General features: G+C 37.0%; 2 protein-coding genes across 2 annotated transcripts; both read right to left on the bottom strand.

Annotated features, from left to right (window-relative positions):
• Nucleotides 1–15,466: 15,466 nt before the first annotated feature.
• LOC113292888 (MDIS1-interacting receptor like kinase 2-like) lies at nt 15,467–16,664 on the bottom strand. The gene is made up of 2 exons (XM_026541708.1): nt 15,965–16,664; nt 15,467–15,867 (listed from the first exon to the last, which is right to left on the bottom strand). Exons 1-2 carry the CDS (start codon nt 16,362–16,364, stop codon nt 15,467–15,469), a joined length of 801 nt encoding a protein of 266 aa, XP_026397493.1. The 5' UTR covers nt 16,365–16,664.
• Nucleotides 16,607–19,414, bottom strand: LOC113300653 (probable leucine-rich repeat receptor-like protein kinase At1g35710). Its single transcript, XM_026549854.1, has 3 exons — nt 19,087–19,414; nt 16,775–18,778; nt 16,607–16,614 (listed from the first exon to the last, which is right to left on the bottom strand). Exons 1-3 carry the CDS (start codon nt 19,412–19,414, stop codon nt 16,607–16,609), a joined length of 2,340 nt encoding a protein of 779 aa, XP_026405639.1.
• Nucleotides 19,415–20,671: the final 1,257 nt, after the last annotated feature.

Raw genomic sequence — 20,671 nt, 5'->3', positions numbered from 1 at the left:
CCATTGTCGTCTGTGGATGTTGCATATCAAACAATTGTGAACTCAGAACGCCTGAAAATTGGAGATGGAGTTGTGACTACAGAGATGCAAGAGAATGTTATGGCTTTTAAGGTGCAATCTGATCAACGCCTACTTAATAGTGCTTATGATCCCAACAAGTACTGCAAAACTTGCAGCAGACAAGGACACTCTGATGATGGCTGTTTTAAGATCATTGGATATCCAGAATGGTGGGGAGACAGACCAAAGAATGGAAGAGGAGGAAGAACTGGAGGAAGAGGACGTACTGGAAGAGGAGGTAGAGGACAAGGAGGAAATCCTGTTCGTGCTCATAACCTGCATATTTCGGCAGCAAAGGAGAGTGCTGGTGCTGGTACGTCATCAGCTGATGGAACGGGTTTAGTAGGAGTTACAGCAGCACAAGTTCAAGAGGTGATGGAGTTTTTAAACTCAAGAAAGTCTGGTTCTCATCTACAAGGTAAAAAGAATAAAACATCCTGGATTGTTGACACAGGTGCAACAAATCATGTTACGTATGAACTTCTTAACATGAGGAGTGTACGAGATATTAGGGCATGTTCAGTTGGATTGCCTAATGGAAAATATGCATACTCTGAGAAAATTGGAACCGTGATTCTCCCTGGTGGATTGAAACTTGAAAACGTGCTTTATGTACCACAGATAACCTGTAACCTAATTTCAGTCACACAACTCATTGATGAGATGAGTTGTATTATTCAATGTACTAACAAATTATGTCTTATACATGACCGGTCTACGAGGAGGATGATTGGAGTGGCTCAGAGACAAGGTGGACTATATATTTTCTGTGGTGTGCCGCATGTTGAAGTTATGGCTGTGCATGAAGATTCATATGAGTTGTGGCATCAGCGTATGGGACATCCATCAGAAAAAGTCTTGCAGAAATTGCAAGGTGTGAGTAGATTAATTAAGAAGAATAATGATGCTTGTGATAGTTGTCCCCGGGCAAAGCATCGTAGAAGCAGTTTTACTAGTAGTTTGAGTAAATCGAATTGTATTTTTGATTTAGTTCATATAGATTTATGGGGTCCTTATAAGATCCATTCATCATGTGGAGCACAATATTTTCTGACAATAGTTGATGATTTTTCAAGAGGTGTTTGGATTTATTTAATTCGGAATAAAACAGAAGTTGAATCAATATTTCGTGAATTTGTTGCTCTTGTGAAGCGTCAGTTTAACAAGGATATTAAAATTGTTAGAAGTGATAATGGAACGAAATTTAATGCATTACGTGGGTATTTTAAGACTAGTGGAATAGTCTTTGAGACGTCTTGTGTAGGCACTCCACAACAGAATGGAAGAGTTGAGAGAAAACATCAACATATAATGAATGTGGCACGGGCTTTGAGATTTCAAGCAAGCTTGCCGAAACGGTTTTGGGGAGAGTGTGCATTGACAGCGGCGTACTTGATCAATCGTACTCCTACACCTATCCTAAATAATAAAACACCATATGAAGTATTGTTTGGAAAACCACCTCTATATAAACAGTTGAAGGTCTTTGGATGTTTGTGTTATGTATATGATCAAAGTGGCAAAGGAGATAAGTTTGCTAGTCGAGGACGAAGGTGTGTGTTTCTAGGATATCCATTCGGTAAGAAGGCATGGCAAGTGTACGATCTCGACACAAGAAGGTTTATAGTGTCTAGAGATGTAAAATTCTATGAGACACAATTTCCATATAAGACCGAGTTGGATGGAACTAGAACTCATATAACGACTGATGTGGTTGGCACTACACATGAGACAGATCGTGTTGGTGAAGAATGGAGTGATGATAGTGATGAAGATTCAGTCATAGCCGGCGGAGAAGAAGGTGCAGAAATACAACGACAGACAGATGCAGATGTCGTTATACAGACTGCAGCGCCTGGTGAAAATGTTGCAGTACAGACTGCGACATCTGCAGAAACTGCAGCAGAACAGACTGCGACATCTGCAGAAACTGCAGCAGAACAGACTACGACATATGCTGCAGATAACGCTGTTCAGCACAAGTCTACGACATCAGAAATTCAGGAAGATGTAAATGGTGATGGACAACCCACAAATATCGTTGCTGTGAACAACGATTTGGGTAAGGGCAAGCGTCAGAAGATCCCATCAAGTAGGCTGAAAGGTTTTGTGACGCACACCATTCGAGAAAATAGTCCATCTCACTCTCAATCATCACAGTCATCATCCTCAGGTACACCTTATCCTTTGACATATTATGTTGGTTGTGACAGGTTTTCTGACATGCATAAAAATTATATTGCTGCATTGTCGGCCAAGACTGAGCCGAAAAATTTCGGAGAGGCAATGACACATCCAGGTTGGAGGAAAGCAATGGCGGAAGAAATACGGGCCTTAGAAGAACAAGGCACATGGGATATAACCGAATTGCCACCTGGTAAAAAGGCTCTAGGAAGTAAGTGGATATATACGGAAAAATATGATGAAAATGGTACTTTGGTACGTTTAAAAGCAAGACTTGTGATTTTTGGAAATCATCAAGTTGAAGGTTTGGATTACAATGAGACGTTTGCACCAGTGGCAAAGATGACAACTGTTCGTATGTTTTTGGCTGTTGTTGCGGCTAAGCAATGGGATGTGCATCAGATGGATGTGCATAATGCATTCCTACATGGAGATTTGGAAGAGGAAGTATATATGAGAATACCACCTGGATTTGCTAAGGGTAATCCTAATATGGTGTGTAAAATGAAGAAATCATTGTATGGACTAAAACAAGCACCGCGGTGTTGGTTTGCGAAGCTGTCCACTGCATTGAAGAATTATGGGTTTCGGCAATCGTACTCAGATTATTCTCTCTTTACTATGCTAAAGGGAAAGATGCAACTTAATGTGCTGGTGTATGTTGATGATTTGATTATTGCAGGAAATGATCTAGTTGCGCTTACACAATTTAAAGCATACTTGGGTCAATGTTTTAAGATGAAAGATTTAGGAAAGTTGAAATACTTCCTAGGATTGGAAGTGGCACGTAGTAAAAAGGGTTTCTACATATGCCAAAGAAAATATGCGTTGGATATTATAATGGAAACAGGTTTATTGGGTGCGAAACCTGCAGAATTTCCTATGGAGACAAATCATCGTCTTGCCTTAGCAACAGGAGATTTGCTTAGTGATGTAGAGAAATATAGAAGATTGGTTGGGCGTTTGATATATTTGTCCGTCACCAGACCAGATCTTGCTTACTCAGTGCATATCTTATCTCAGTTTATGCAGCGACCTAGACTGGAGCATTGGGAAGCAGCACTACGTGTGGTTCGATATTTGAAAAAGAATCCTGGACAAGGAATTCTGTTGCTCTCTGATAGTAATTTCAAATTGAGAGGTTGGTGTGATTCGGATTGGGCAAGTTGTCCTATAACTAGACGCTCACTGACGGGTTGGTTTGTTTTTTTGGTGATTCACCAATATCTTGGAAGACTAAGAAGCAACAAACTGTGTCTCGTAGCTCGGCTGAAGCAGAATATCGTTCCATGGCGGCGGCTACATGTGAATTAAAATGGTTGAAACAATTACTCCGAGATTTGGGAGTTTACCATACACAAGCAATGAGTCTTCTTTGTGATAGTCAATCAGCGTTATATATTACGAAGAACCCTGTGTTTCATGAAAGAACGAAACACATTGAAGTGGACTGTCATCTAGTCAGGGATGCGATGATAAGGAAGATTATTTCACCTTCTTATACTCCTACCACAATACAGTTGGCGTATATATTCACAAAGTCGTTGGGGAAAGCTCAGTTTCATGGTCTATTGTCCAAGATGGGCATTTGTGACTTACATGCTCCGTCTTGAGGGGGGTATTAGGAAAGTCTGAGACTGATATGGAAGGTCTCAGACGTACATGTCTCTTAGAACATAAACTAGGAAAGTTTGAGACTGATATGGAATGTGTTTATACTAGGAAAGTCTAGGAAAAATCTTTATTCTAGGAAACTGAGACTGATATGGAATGTATTTCTAGTAGGACTCTAAGAGGTGGTCGCACATATATATATATATATATGCTTGTAATCAGTTTTAAAAGATATGAAATAATATACACAGATTCTTAACAGAAGTACATCTGCCAATGTATTACACTAACAAAATACAAAATTTACAAATATCAGAACAAGTTATAACAAAAAAAGAACAAGAGTGCTTTTACTTTACTATTATCAATTTTTTTGTGTACAACCGATTATTCTAATCACAATGGAATTGATAATTCTCCATTACTCAAACCACGATTTCTCTTTTTTGAGAAGCAGAACCAAGAATAAACCCCAAAAACCAACTCCAAACCCCAAAGCAATAAAACCGTAAAACAATATTCTCTCATTTGCATGTTCTTTGGCATCTTCTTCAACTTCAATGGTAGGGATAGTATCGCATGGCTGTAAACTTCTAAAGATATTACCACATAATCCTTTGTTATTCTTTAATGCATCAACAGGGGCATCCTTAAATGCCTTAATATCTGGAACAGGACCACTAAGTTCATTGTGCGAAACATCGACGCTGGATAAGCTAACCATTTGATCAAATGAAGATGGAATTGAGCCAAAAAGTTTGTTGTGGGATAAATTTAGTTTCTCCAATTTTCATAGTTTTCCGAGATCTGAAGGTATCTCTCCACTAAACTGATTGTAGCTAAGATCTAGCAAAATCTGTAATGAATCCAAGTTTCCTATCTGGAGTGGGATGCTTTAATTGAAATTGTTTTTGCTCAAATTCAAAGATAGTAACTTTGAGCACTCCCCTATTGGGTATTGATCCGATGAATTTATTTTCTGATAAATCGAGACATTGCAGGTTGGATAACATTCCAATTGCAAATGGCAACCTACCAGAAAGCTGGTTGTTACTCAAATCTAACTTGATCAGTGAAGACAATTTCGACAACTGCTTCGGAATTTCTCCTACTAAGTTATTTGAATCAAGATGAAGTTCACCCAAAATCATCAAGTTTCCCATCTCAGATGGTATTCTACCAGTGATATTCTTTCTTGAGAAAGATAAGAATCTCAAATTTTGACAACTCCCCCAGTTTTTTGAGAGTTCACCATACAACATATTTTTTCTCACATTGAACCTGACCAGATGGGGATAAATGTGAACCGTACTCCCTCCATCCCTATTAAGTGATCTATTTACTTTTAGATTTTGTCCCCTATTAAGTGATCTATATCAGATATTTCTTAAATTATCCTTTTAATTATTATAAGAAATATATAAAATATGCATAATTTGATAGGCATATTTATATTTGATACGTAGGTGTTTTAAAATGCTTTTTAATAGTATAAAATTTGCGAACATCCGTGGTGTAGTTCAAGAGATAAATCATTTCAAAATTTCACTAATTATTATTCATAAGGATATAATTGTAAAATATGCTTAAAAATACTCTATTCTTTTGCTTGCCTTAGAAATTGTGCAAACTTGAACTAGGACATTTAATAGTGGGACTGAGAAAATATTATTTACTAGTTTATTATGTTGAAGCCAGAGAGCTGTTAGGCTGGTGCAATATTTAAGAGTTCTCGGTGTAGGACCTCTGAAAGTGTTATTACCTGCCATAAATTTTTTAAGGGTTCCACTTTAACAAATGTTTTGAGGTAAATAACCAGAAAACTTGTTGTCACTCAAGTACAATACTTCTAAATGTGTTAGATTATTGATCAATTTTAATGGACCAGTTAATTCATTTTGAAAAAGAGATAAGAAAGTCAAATTTCCCAAATTACCCGCTGATGAAGGGACTGAACCAGTGAGTTTGTTCCCGGATACAACTAAGATATCCAAAGACCTTAGATTTCCAATATCTTGAGGGATAACACCAGTAAGTTGATTTCGACTAACTGATAAAAAGGTGAGGTTGGCCAAGTGGCATATAAAAGTAGGGATTGAACCAATGAGATTGTTGTCGTAAAATACCAAGTTGGTAAGAGAAATTAGCCTTCCTATATTTTGAGGAATGATGTCAGAAAGTTGGTTATCATACAAGTAAAGATACTTCAAGCTAGTCAAATTGGTTAAAGAAGCAGGGATTGAACTGGGGAGATTGTTTGTGTACAACCATATACCAGTGAGATAACCTATTTCCGGTGGAATACGTCCAGAAATTTTATTCATGTAAAGAAAAAGGTGGGTGAGTTTTGGAAGAAAACTTATTTGATACGGAATGGTTCTGAAGAGTTTGTTGTTGCTCAAGTTAAGACTAACAAAGTTGGAGAAAGATGAGAAATTTAGATTCAGTTTTTTTGGTTAAAAGATATGTAAAATATGGCTACGGCTCAAATAACCAAGATTCCTCTAGATACTTTTTTAATATCCAACTAGGATATTTTATCTGATTATTAAAATTTATTTCTAGGAAAACTAACTTAAATGCCGTCTTTTCTTTTTTTGGGGAAGCTGTAGGTTTTATTGGAAGCCTGCTTTATCTGTACGAGAGACATATTTTTCTGCCCCAATTTAGTTTTTTCACATCGATCTTTTCTAAATCAATTCTTTGGTTCCAGTCTATATTTATTACTCCCCCGTCCTAGTTTACTTGTCAAAATTGGTTTTTGCACACAGATTAAGAAATGCAGAAATAGTTGATTTTTTTTCCAAATTTACCCCAAAATAGTATTTAAGATACATAGTTTTTACATATCTAATTTTTTGGTCTTTCCAGAAAAAATTCAAAACAAAGGATATATATAGAGAGGAGAATTTAAGATTGTGTATAGGAAATAAAATTACACAATTCTCAATAGTCAATACTATGACTTGATTCCAACATAAAGGTAAATTAGGATAAAAAGTAAAAAATAAATGAAACATGGTAAGTAATTTAGGACAAAAAAAATCCCCAATTTTGATAAGTAAACTAGGACGGAGGGAGTAATTAATTAACTTGAATTACTATGATTTCATCTTCTCCTCGGGATCAATTTTTCAATTGAGGAGGTTAAATAAGATTCAAGCATCAGTGACGGAATAGGAAAGATGGGTTTCGATCGAATTGATACTGGATATCAGCGAAATAAGAGATGGAAGATGTTGCACTTGATGCAGTGGCGGTGAATTGAATGGGTATTCGAATTAAATTCCAAGTCGCCTTTCTTGGAATTGTAGCTAGAGTCAAATTAAAAAAATAAAATCCTTTCCAATTTAAGGTTCCATGGAAGAATTTTTTTAGTTCAGTAGTATTCAAGATCTAAAACGAAGAACGAAGATGGTGGTTGGCGTTGCCGCTCAGAAGGCATCTGGAGATGTATTGTGAGTTATTTACGATTGGTCGTCCATGGAAGTGATACTGGGTAGTTCAGATATTATGATCCTGTTTGAAAGACAGTGCGAAGAAGGAAGACTAAGGAATTAAGACCAGAAAAAAATAAAAAAAGTAATAAGAAAGGATGGGACAATCTTGTACAGGTACGATAGCCACGTTGGCTCGGGCGTAGACCGAGTAGCATTCCCGTATGTATACAGTGCTAGGGAATCACCAGCTCCACAATGATCACACTAGATTATTCAGCTCCATGCATTTGTTCAGAACCATTCTTCAAAATTTAAACTTATAAGAAAAATATAGAATAGACACCGTTATCTTAAATAAATCGAGTAAAAAAATTGCACACTTTGCACCTACAACATGCAGACTTATGCATGCCTGGTATCGTGTTTCGAAAATGCTAACGGCAAGATAAAATAAACGGCGAACAAAATGTATTCAAGAAATATATAAAAGGCATCTGAGTGCATAATTAATATTTTTGTAGAAAAATATATTTTTCCCGGGTTGCACCCGAGTGCATAATATACATGCATATTTTTATAGAAAATATATTTCGGCCAGGTGCACCTGGTGCATAATTCATATTTTTATAGGACATAAATTTTGGTCAGGTTGTACCTGGGTACATAATGCATATTCTCATATGAATTTAAGTTTGGCCAGGTTGCACCTGGGTGCATAATGTAAATTTATATGAAATAATTTTTGGTCAAGTTGTACCTGGGTATATAATGCATATTTTTATAGAAAATAAGTTTTGTCCAAGTTGCACCTGGGTGCATAATGTATACTTGGCCCGGTTGAATTTTTTTTTCGAATTTCATATCAACAATGGATCTTGTTTTGTAGAGATTTTCGAGCCCTTTCCAAAAATATATATTTTATTAAAATCCGACTTATATTTCGGAAATTAAGACATTTTTCGCAATTAATTTTAATTGTAGAGAGGAAAATAAATATGAGAAAGAAATGGATAATAAAAAGAATAAAGTTTAAAGTAAAGGGTATATATGACTAATATTTCCCATGTCTTTTTAACCCAAACCTATATTTTATAAGTCCATTGCTCCCATACTTTATGGGTTGTGGTCATATGACCCATTTTCCGAATTTAAATTATGGAGTGTACCTTATAAACCCAAACCAGATATATTTAATTCCGCAATGCTTCCTTTATTGTTACATGTGATTCCACACCACTTGCACGGACTTGTTCTCCTAGTAGAATTTATCTTCCAAGAAGGGAGCAGAGGATGAGTTTAGTTTACTAAGCTAGATTTCCATTTCAAAAGAGCATCAACTTCTTTTTCTGCACCTACTACTTGTAAATGTTCTTTGGTACCAGTGGAAGAAGAAGAACCAGAAGCACAAAGAACAACACTATAAGATGAAACCAACAATAATGCTAACAACATTGGTAAAGTATCAGCGGAAAGTTGCGACCTTTGGAAAGAAGAAAGAGTTTCAGTTTTTGGGTGATGATTAACTAATGAAGTAGAAGGGGTGCATTATGATAACATTTTTGATTTTGGAACATTTGGTTGCTAGTCTGTTGCTTCGTTTTGATCCAGAGGCAGGCACGATAAGGCTTTGTACGGGTGGGTGACGATACACCACATTCAAATTTAAAATTTTGAATAATTACATATGAGGTTCTCCTTTTTCCAGAAAAATAAAAATAAAAATAATTATGTACCCTACAACTATTAATCTTAGAATAGACCTCGAGATTTATTACTTTTTGTTCTTTTAAGGGAAATATCAGAGATTTATGCGGGTGTCGGTTCATATCTTGAACTTGAGCTTCGATTAGCAAGAACAAGGAACAACAGCAACAACAACAACGATTCAACACGACGATCAACAGGTACTACAATCACCAAAAATGAAAAAAAACTTGATTCACATGCTAAGAACTTGAAACCTTTTACTCTAGATGGTAACTCTCTTGTGGGGTTAGAATTACCACTTTTCTTATGGTAAATTTATGTGTGATATCGGTGGGAATCGTGTGTCTTTCTACATATATATTAGAGAGGCTTATATAGGGTCCAAACTCTAAAAGAAAATGGAACCCTAACGGACTTGCCACATACAATATGCGACCATATTAGAGATGCGACCATATTTGGATCCAACCCGAATGTCTAACATCTCCCACTCGCACATAGTGTGTTTGGATTATACAAGAAGAAAGATAAAGTTCATATTAGTAAATAGCCCGTGCGACCGTGGAGATACCTGCATTTTGGGAGCTCCATATTAACAGCTCGATATGAGTCATCATAGAGACATCAACCCTTTAAGAAAAATGTTTGTATATCGTATTATCCTAGGTCCATCAAAATTTCATTGGTCTAGACTACTCTGATCCCTCGTAGATCTAGTCTACCCTCATGCTAGCTTACAGTAAATACATTCACACTCGTGTTGCAACTCCAGCAAGATAACTCAAGTTGTCGACTATGAACATAAAACGTTAATGAGTTTGATGACTCCTTTCGCCCTATTGCCATGAAGTTTCAGAATCAACTGCTTCCCAGGTATGTACCCTTTAAGCCGAATCATCCATGGCCACAAGACACATACTAAAGTAGCAATCATCGAATCTTTACTTAATAAAAAAGTCAAAAGTTGTAAGGTTACTTGTGTATAATTTAATTATCATATATACAAACTCACATGGTGAGAAAAACAGGGAACCATTTTCGCACCTGCGTAGTGGTTGCAAGCACGCATAATATGAAAATGCGCTAGAGTAGAGTTTTACTTGTCTACACAAGTATATGTCACAAACTCTTACATTCTACAAATCTTGACTTGGTCGCAATTCTTGCGCCTAATCCGAAATTTCTAACTGCTCGCTTTTAACAAGCGCCGTAAAAGAGATTTCTCATTTGGCTATACTTTAAGGTATGATGAACAATAGGTATATTCATCATCGATCTCCACTATATATATCTCATCTTGGTATTTCCAAGGCGATGCATCATCTCATCTTCGCTCGCTCTACTGAGCAACAAAAGTCGACTGCTTATGTGAGTAAGCCAGTCCATACCTGGAGAGATATCAATAAAGTTTTGACACAATGCATTCCATATGCACCAATGTCAGCGTATATATCCATGCCCATAAGTAAATAATTAATCATAACAATGATCCATTATCAAATTGTATTGATTATTATTAAATATCCATAAAACATATGCATCTTCGATCATCATGTCTTAAAATGAAATAAATATAGAGACATCCATTACCACCTACGTAAACCTAACACTCTAATATGAGACAAAAAAAAATCTCTTGGTATAGGTTTAGTAAGGGGATCAACTATCATCAACTATGTAGGCATGTACTGCAAAACTATTTCTTTCTTCGCAAGAGCATCTCTAATAAAGCAACACCTCCTTTAAGGAGGTGTTACTCTATTTATGTTTTAGGACATAAATAGATTTTTGGAGCTTGAAAACTTTGCGCTCTTGACCTTTAATCATGAAGACCTCTTATTGCTCCATGTAAATTTCCGCATCTAGTTCTCCATTAAGAAATGCAGTTTTAACATCCATTTGATGAAGTTCCAAATCCATATATGCGACAATATCTAGCATAAGACGTATCGAGGCAATTCTCACCAAAGGGAGAAAGTTTCCTCGTAGTCAACACCCTCCTGTTGGGTGTGTCCTTTCTCTACAAGTAGAGCCCTATATCTTTCATCTAAACCATCTGCATTGCATTTGAATTTGAAAACCCATTTGTTTCTAATAGCCTTGTACCCTTCTAGGAGGTCAACGTATTGCCACACACCATTATCCTCATTGATTATATATCTTCTTTATGTGCAATAATCCATTTTTCCCTTTTAGGAGATGACATAGCCTATTTGAAATTCTTAGGTTCTGCATCATCATGGGAACAAACCTGAAACTTTCCCCCTCAATCTGAAAACGACGACGAGGGACTTTTCCACGTTCACTTCTCCGAGATTGGGGCCAATCCATTATCAGGTGGAACACTCCCACTTTCCCCAGGAAAACGAGGAATTTCTTCATTAATCTCAACTAGACGAATTGGTGTGTCTTCCATTGACTCTTCCACCTAGAAGAGGTTAAGATCCCCCCTACCTCGTTCCTACTAGGAAAATCTTGTTCTAGGAAATCTACATCACGTGACTCAATCTTAGTTACACTTCCATCAAAATGCTCACCAATGAAGGCCATTTGATTGATCAGAATATCTGATAAAGATTCATTTTTTCGATCGAGGTCCCATCTTCCCATACCGATGAGAATTGTTGTGTACATAATCAGATGAACTCCATGGTCGCAAATTACCTAATTCTGGGTTTCTGCCGGTCCGCAATTCATATGGGGTGGAAGGCACTGACTTCGAAGGCACACGATTAAGGACATAAGCAACATTCAGTAACGCATCTCCCCAAAAAGAAATAGGACGATGAGCTTGCGCCATCATTAATGTACGACTCTTTCTCTCTGCTACACTATTTTGTTGCGGAGTACCAGAACTAGTCAATTGTCTCAGGATCCCTTTTTCTTCACAACACACTTTGAATAGGTCAGATAGATACCCGCGGCCATGGTCAGTTCTGAGAGCCTTAATGCTCTTATTTAGTTTATTTTCCACTTTGCATACATAGCGTTTAAAGCAATCCAATGCTTCTGACTTGTGGGATATCAAGTAAATGTGACCATATCACGTAAAGTCATCTATGAAAGTGATGAAATAAGAGGCTCCATGTCTTGCCTTAAAGTTCATTGGGCCACATATATCAGAATGAATTAATTTCAAAGGCTGAGAGGCCCCTTTGGCTGTCCCAAATGGTTTTCTAATGGATTTTCCTGCAAGACAATGTTTACAGGTAGGCAATGAGACTTTAGCGATGGGGCCTATAAGACCTTCTCTAGATAACCTAGTCATCCTTTCTTGCCCTATATGACCTAATGTAGCATGCCAAATCAAAAAATAATTATTAACATCTGAGGAAGACGCAACTAATGAAATAGATTTATTAGCATTATAAGAACTAGAATTGTCAATATCCAAAACCATAAAACCATCTGTCATAAAACCAAAACTATTCAACTCAGTTGCCAAGTAAATCTTAACAGAATTACCCTCAAAAAGAAAACTAAAGCCTAAACGCAACATACTATTAACTGAAACTAAATTTCTTCGAATATATGGAGCATAAAGTACATCATGGATGATTAAGGTGCGCCCTTGTCGATGTTTTTGCATATAAGTACCGATGCCAAGTACTTCTATGCTAGTTTTGTTCCCTATATAAACTCTCATGCTCCCAACAAGAACTCGACGATAATCTAGGAACCCATCTCGGTCCCTTGCTACATGGTCGGTTTCTCCCGAATCTAAAACCCACAAATGAGGAGAATGAGCAACTAATGCTTGACTAGAAACAAAACATTCATAACGAGGAAGAGGTTCAAAAATTACCTTCTTTGGCTCAGTGCATTCACGAGCAAAATGTCTTTTCTTATCACATTTAAAGCATTTCATCTCTGTTTTGTCTTTCTTACCAGCACACTTTCCTCTTTTACGCTTAAGAGCATTGGTAGTGGATGGCCCAGATCCATCATGAGGATTATTAGCAAAAGAACCCTTACACCTATTGCGCTTAGACTCATTGGTCTTATGCAAAACAGATTCAGCAGCGAAAACAGAACTGTCAGTCTTAGCAGTTTCCAAGTGCTCAACTTGTAGTTCCACATGACGAAAAATATCCTCAAAATGCGGACATTATCATTATGTGTCATGCTTTGCTTCATATGCTCCCAAGTGTTAGGTAAAGAACGAATAAAAGCTTGTACCTGTTGTTCATCTATCAAGTGATGACCTGCAGCCTCAAGTTCGCGTATCATTGACGACATTGTCCTCAAATATTGCTTCATTATAACATTCGGCTTATTTTGACAAGTGTCAAACTTCATAGTTAAAGCGCACAACTTGGACACTAAGGTAACTTCAAATTTATGCCTGACTGCCTCTAGCATGTCATGAGAAAACTGGTGGTTTTCAAACTCGCCAATAAGATCATTGTTCATTGAGCTCAGGATCATATGACGAGCACTGCGATCCTTCTTAATCCATTCCTGGTAACCCTAGAGGTTTCCACGGTGTTGAACCGTCGTACCCTCCTTGGGCCGAAGCATCACATGCTCAATTATTTCCTGCAACCCATCATCATTCAAGAGAAAAATGATCTTTTGGCGCAAGATGTTATAGTTGTCGCCATCAAATTTTTCTCCCTTGCTCAAATCAGCAATGATGTTCTTGGAAGCCATTTTGTCTAACATAGCAGGCAAAGAATACCAAAACAACATTACAAGTCGCAAGATCGAAAAATCATTTAACTCCTAACCATCTCTCGCGCCACAAGTAATATTTTCTACATCTATTTAATATATGCGCAAGTTAATGGTTTTTGGGAATTAAAGAAACTCAATCAAACAACCTCTAACTCAATTTTTTTAACATGTTATTCAATCAAGATCTTAATTCAATCAAATATGTTATGAAACCAAGATTATTATCTAATCAATCAACATGTTATCCAGACATACAATTCAGTAAGATGAATTCAACCCATCACCAAACATGTTGTATATTAAAGAAATTAGACAATCACAACATAAAACCATTTACATGTTATCATGGATAAAGCGATTAACCATATAATTTTAAAGAAACTCTATCATATAAATATAATTAGGTTCTGAAAATATTTTTATTGAATTCGGAGCGTCGAAAAACCTTAAGGTACCAAAATTGGAGTTGATCCGACAACCAAAATTGGAGCTGACCCATAGACCGAACCGCGAGCTGACCCATCGATCTGAGCCAAACCTGAACCGCCGGTCCTAACCGTACCGGAACCGCTGGTCTGAACCGAACCTTTCCGCTGGTCTCGCCGATCCTGGATGGGATTGGCTCGCCGGTTTGACCCAATTGACTCGCCGATTTGACTTGGTTACTGTTCATCGTCTTCTCCAAATTTCAGCAGCGTACAGATGCGCATGACCAACTTTAGGAGCCGATATATCATTCATACAAACTCCGATTGAAGCAAATAATATGTCAAATGAAAGCTTTCAAAGAGAACTATCTATTTAAATTAATTTTAATTAACATGGATCGACATATATACATCAAAATAATCATCAAACCACTGCTCACAAACATGATATAAAACTAGGGTTTTGCTATATCTTTCAAACCACACGCTCAAACGATACGAAACTTTGCAAGAGATCATTTTAATCAATAATGAACATACCCAATTAAATATTTCAAAAGAAAACACCCATATCAAGATCCAAAATATTTATACATCCATTAATGGTTTTCAACCCCAAAAAAAAACAAGAACCCTAATCATGATACTATCATGTTGTCAGCAACTTTCAAGCACACAAAGCATGTTATTTCAAGCACGAAAACGCATCAAACCATAGCTCTGATACCAATATCAGAGATTTATGCGATGAAGCAGAAGTGGGTATCGGTTCATACCTTGAACTTGAGCTCTGATTAGCAAGAACAAGGAATAGAAGCAGCAACAACAACGATTCAACACCACGATCAACAGGTACTACAAAAATGAGCACAAACTTGATTCACAGTCTAAGAACTTGAAACCTTTTACTCTAGATGATAACTCTCTTTTAGGGTTAGCGTTGCCACTTTTCTTATGGTAAACTTATGTGTGATATCGGTGGGAATCGTGCGTCTTTCTACACACATATTATAGATGCTTATATAGGGTCCAGACCCTAAATGACTATGGAACTCCACCGGACTTGCCACATACAATATGGGCGATCATATTCGGATCTAACCCGAATATCTAACAGGAAAGTTTTTGCTCACTCCTCATAATTTCATCATTAGTTACAAAGCACCAATTAGTGCTAAATTCACGAATTTTGATACTTAAATAGAAATAAAAAATGAAAATGTAGTGTTAAGATATAAGATATTACGCTTTCTTGAAATAGTTGGCATCCTAAAAATTATTCAAAAACATATAAAGGCTTTAATATGATCAATTTAATCTCTGACAAATGAAATGAAAATAAGAAGGAAGGTTTGGTTACACAAATTCATCAGACAATATGGGTACGTCTCCTAATGTGATAGTTTCCAAAGGCTTTGCCAAAGATGGCCTACTCTTGGCTGACAATGATAGCTCGACCGATATTTCTTGCATAGTTGGCCGAGTATTTGGATCACCGCGTAAGCATGAAATCCCAACCTTGGCAATGTACATTATTTCTTTCTGAAGACCATTACCTGGAGCTTCGATGCGTTGGTCCAGGATGTCTCTCAGCTTTTGATCCGTCTCCGTTGGAATCAAAGATGAAGATGGAAGAAGTAAATCAGAGAGCAGTGTGATGACTTCAGATGGATGCCTCCCCATTAGTACTTCAAATATTAGAACCCCAAAGCTATAAACATCGCACTTCTCAGTTACCTTCATGGTATAAGCAAGCTCTGCAACAACATTATTGGAAAAAAAGAAGATGTTTACTTAATAACTTTGGAAAATGGTAGAAACAGAAATGGTATTTAAGTTTAAACAGAATTGTACCTGGAGCAATATATCCAAAGGTTCCAGCAAGTGATGTCCAGTTGGATGAATCTGGTTTCAACATTCTCGCAGTACCAAAATCAGACACACGAGCACCATATTCTGAATCTAACAAGACATTGCTCGTTAAGTCCCTATGGACTAATGCAGGTACGCAATCATGGTGCATGTAAGCATGTGCATTAGCTGTTCCATTGATGAACCTGATCCGCTTTGTCCAATCGAACTTCACTGCTCGTTCTCCATCAGATAAAACAGTTTTCAAGCTTCCCCTCTCCATGAACTCATACACCAAAAATGATATCCGTCGTTCTGGATTAGAACAGAAACCAAAAAGCTTCACGATGTTCCTGTGACGAGTTTCTGTCAATGCATTCACTTCGCTTTCAAAAGATTTCATGTCAACTAACTCAGAATCTTCATCTGGCGAGTGAAGTTTCTTCACGGCTACAACCTGGCCATTAGACAGCTCTGCTTTGTAAACGCTCCCGTATCCTCCTGTTCCGATGCAGTATTTCGTATCAAAATTCTCCGTTGCTTCAATTATGTCTTCAAATGCAATTTTCCCATCGTAATTCCAGATTGAAAATAAATTTTTTCCAACATCGGTAGCGCTAGCTTGATCTATTTGAGCGTCATTTCTTACTGATCTTCTCCGAAGTCGATAAAAAATTGCGAAAAGTATGAATAGAAAAAATAATGAACCCAACAGAGGAAGTAGGACTATGAGCAAGAGTTGATGATTGTTTGTTTTTCTTCCAATAATCACATCCGACGAATTACATGGTTTTAAACCTCGAAAGTTCTTACCACATAATCCTTTGTTGTTCTTAAACGCATCAATTGGAGCATCTTCAAAGGCCTTGACATCCGGAATAGGACCACTCAACTCATTGTACGAAATATTGACAGTAGTCAAGCTCAGCATTTGATGAAAGGAAGATGGTATTGAACCGAAAAGCTTGTTGTGGGATACATTTAGTGTTTCTAGTTTGCTTAGTTTTCCGAGATCTGATGGTATCTCTCCACCCAACTCATTGTAACTAAGATCTAACAAAATTTGCAACGAATCCATGTTTCCAATCTCGGGTGGAATACTTTCATTAAAATTGTTTCTGCTCAAATTCAAAGAAATTAACTTGGAACACTCCCCTAGTTGTTTTGGTATTGATCCGATGAGTTTATTGGTTGATAAATCGATATACTGCAGGTTGGATAACATTCCAATTGCGGAAGACAACCTGCCAGAAAGCTGGTTATTGCTCAAATCTAACCTGATCAGTGAAGACAATTTCAACAACTCCTCCGGAATTTTTCCCACTAACTTATTTGATTGAAGATAAAGTTCACCCAAAATCTTCAACTTTCCCATTTCAGATGGTATTCTACCAGTGATATTGTTCCCCCAGAAAGACAGAACTGTCAAATTTTGACATTTTCCCCAGTCTTTCGAGAGTTCACCATACAACATATTGTTTTGCACAGCAAGCCTTTGTAGATGCGGATACACTTGAAACGCCTCGGTTAGGGTATCTACCAGTTTATTATTTCCAAGACCGAGAAGTCTAAGGCTGGTGCAACCTCTAAGGCTTCTTGGTATCGGACCTGTGAAAAGATTATTACCTGCCACAAGTTCTTTAAGGATTCCGCTTTGACAAACATTTTGAGGTAAATAACCAGAAAATCTGTTCCCAACCAAAATCAATTTTTCCAACTGTGTTAGATTGTTCATTCCCGTCGGCAATGAGCCACTTAAATGATTTCCAAAAAGAATCAAAGAAGTCAAATTTCTCAAATTACCCAATGAAGTAGGGATTGAACCAATTAGATTGTTTTGGTATAACGCTAAGCTTGTAAGGGAGCGTAGTCTTCCAATGTCATGAGGAATGATGCCAGAAAGTTGGTTATCATATAGAAAAAGGCTGACCAGGCTAGTCAAATTGGTTAAAGAAGCTGGGATTGAACCAATTAGATCGTTTTGGTACAACGCTAAGCTTGTAAGAGAGCGTAGTCTTCCAATGCCATGAGGAATGGCGCCAGTTAGTTGGTTATGATGTAGGTATAGAGTGCTCAGGCTAGTCAAATTGGTTAAAGAAGCAGGGATTGAACCAATTAGATTGTTTTGGTAAAACACTAAGCTTGTAAGAGAGCGTAGTCTTCCAATGTCATGAGAAATGATGCCAGAAAGTTGGTTATCATATAGCAAAAGGCTGACCAGGCTAGTCAAATTGGTTAAAGAAGCTGGGATTGAACCAATTAGATTGTTTTGGTACAACGCTAAGCTTGTAAGAGAGCGTAGTCTTCCAATGCCATGAGGAATGGCGCCAGAAAGTTGGTTATGATGTAGGTATAGAGTGCTCAGGCTAGTCAAATTGGTTAAAGAAGCAGGGATTGAACCAATTAGATTATTTTTGTACAACACTAAGCTTGTAAGAGAGCGTAGTCTTCCAATGTCATGAGGAATGATGCCAGAAAGTTGGTTATCATATAGCAAAAGGCTGACCAGGCTAGTAGTCAAATTGGTTAAAGAAGCTGGGATTGCACCGATTAGATTGTTTTGGTACAACGCTAAGCTTGCAAGAAAGCGTAGTCTTCCAATGCCATGGGGAATGACGCCAGAAAGTTGGTTACGATGTAGGTATAGATTGCTCAGGCTAGTCAAATTGGTTAAAGAAGCAGGGATTGAACCATTAAGATTGTTGAAGGACAAAGATAAAAGGTTGAGAGAATTTAACCTTCCTATGTCTCGGGGAATTACACTCGAGATTTGATTTTCATAAATCGATAAAATGGTCAAGTTATTCAGATTGCATACTGAGTAGGGATTGAACCAGTTAGATTGTTCATGTACAACCTTAGATCAGTGAGAAAATATAAATTGCCAATTTCTTGAGGAATCGATCCAGTAATATGATTTTGAGAAAGGTCTAAGATACGGAGACTTGTGAGAGAACCTATTTCTGATGGAATATGACCAGAAAGTTTATTTAACGGAAGATCAAGGTGGGTGACTTTTGTAAGATTAGAAATTTGGAACGGAATGATTCCGAAAATTTCTTTGTTGCTCAAGTTAAGACTTAAAAAGTTGGAGAAAGATGAGAAGTTGAAATTATGGAGAGTACCTTCTAAACCCAAACCAGCAATGTTCAGCTCTGCGACGCTCCCTTCATTGTTACATGTAATTCCATACCACTTGCAAGGGCTTGTTGTGCTCCTAGTAGAATTTATCTTCCAAGAAGGGAGCAGAGAGCGAGTTTCGTTTACAAGGCTGGATTTCCATTTCAAAAGAGCAACTACTTCTTGTTCTACACCTACTTGTAAATGCTGTTTTGTACCAGGGGAAGAAAAAGAAGAACCAGAAGCAAAAAGAACAATATTATAAGATGAAACTAACAATAATGCTAACAGCACTAGTAAAGTATCAGTGGAAACTTTTAATGGTTGCGACATTTAAAGAAGAAAGAGTTTCAATTTTTGGGTGATGGTTAACTAATGAAGTAGAAAGGGTGCTTTATAATAAAATTTCTTATTTTGGAAGATCGGGTCTCTTTTTGCAGTTTGATCTACAGATACGCGCGATAAGGATTTGTATGGGTGAGTGATGAATGCAATTAATTACGGACAACTATTAGTTTCTGGTGACGACCCCAGTCACATTTACGTACCCTACGACTATTACTCTTCGAATAGACCTCCAATGATTTTCCTTAATATAAAATCTTAGATACCAAAGCAACAATCACAGCTAAATTTATAAATTTTTGAAACTTAAAAAAATGAAAAGCAAAAATTGTACATTCCGTCGTAAAACTTGACATCCTTAAATTATTTAAAAACTTTTTATCATATATATGTCAGATGCTTTCATAATAAATAAAAAAATAGTAATATATGCTCATATTGATATCATGATATTTAATATGGGTTTTATTTGACGTAGTAGATCTTTTGTTTTTCCAAAATATATTTGATAATAAAGCAGCAGTATCAGTCCACCACCAGAAAAATCCATTAAGGCTATTAGATAATGGTGTAGAACGTTAGTACTAGGAATCACACAATGTATAAAACTTCTCAAAGGAAGAATATCATTATTCAAAGTCCATCTTCTTTTCTTTTAGATGAGGACATATATAGGCCTTATTAGGTTTAAAGACAATATCTTCTAAGATTAATGCAAATAAAAGGAAATCTACCCAAATACGATATCATGCAAGATATCTCTTATTTCTTAACAAAAATAACAAACATGCAGATATTCTTGCATGGTTAACGAATATTCTTTCGCTGATCTCTTCCTTTCAAATAAGATTCTGCCATATCTTGCACTACATCATTCTCCCCGGGAAAGAGGAAATTCGCCCTCGAATTAGGCAGGTTAGGAAGATCATCATCGGACGAGTCGCCGTGGTAGGGAATTAGATGACGCACATTGAACACATCAGCCGTATGAATATGACTGGGAAGCTTCAGACGGTAAGCATTTGGGTTGAGTTTTTCAATTATTTTAAATGGACCAATCTTGCGAGGACCCAAGTTGTTGTATGTACCCGCCGAAAAACGTTCCTTAATAAGCACAGCCCAAACGAAATCACCTACCTCAAATTCAACATGACGACGATGCTTATCAGCGGCCGTTTTATATTTGGTAGAAGAAGCTACCAAATTTTGAGCAACAATCTCATGAATGTGGTGAAGATTTTCACT

The sequence above is a fragment of the Papaver somniferum genome, chromosome 7 (assembly GCF_003573695.1).
Source record: "Papaver somniferum cultivar HN1 chromosome 7, ASM357369v1, whole genome shotgun sequence".
NCBI lineage: Eukaryota > Viridiplantae > Streptophyta > Magnoliopsida > Ranunculales > Papaveraceae > Papaver > Papaver somniferum.
Note: the sequence above shows the minus strand (reverse complement) of the source record. Positions and strands in the feature narration are given on the sequence as shown.

Bases quoted from the DNA above. Each gene is read 5' to 3' on its own strand.
- LOC113292888 (XM_026541708.1), bottom strand. From the start codon at position 16,364: ATGAAATCTTTTGAAAGCGAAGTGAATGCATTGACAGAAACTCGTCAC. The intron at 15,868-15,964 runs GTACAATTCTGT...ATGTTGTTGCAG, and splicing joins CTTTGGATATATTGCTCCAG to AGCTTGCTTATACCATGAAG.
- LOC113300653 (XM_026549854.1), bottom strand. From the start codon at position 19,414: ATGTCGCAACCATTAAAAGTTTCCACTGATACTTTACTAGTGCTGTTA. The intron at 18,779-19,086 runs GTACTCTCCATA...ATCCCTACTCAG, and splicing joins TGCTGGTTTGGGTTTAGAAG to TATGCAATCTGAATAACTTG.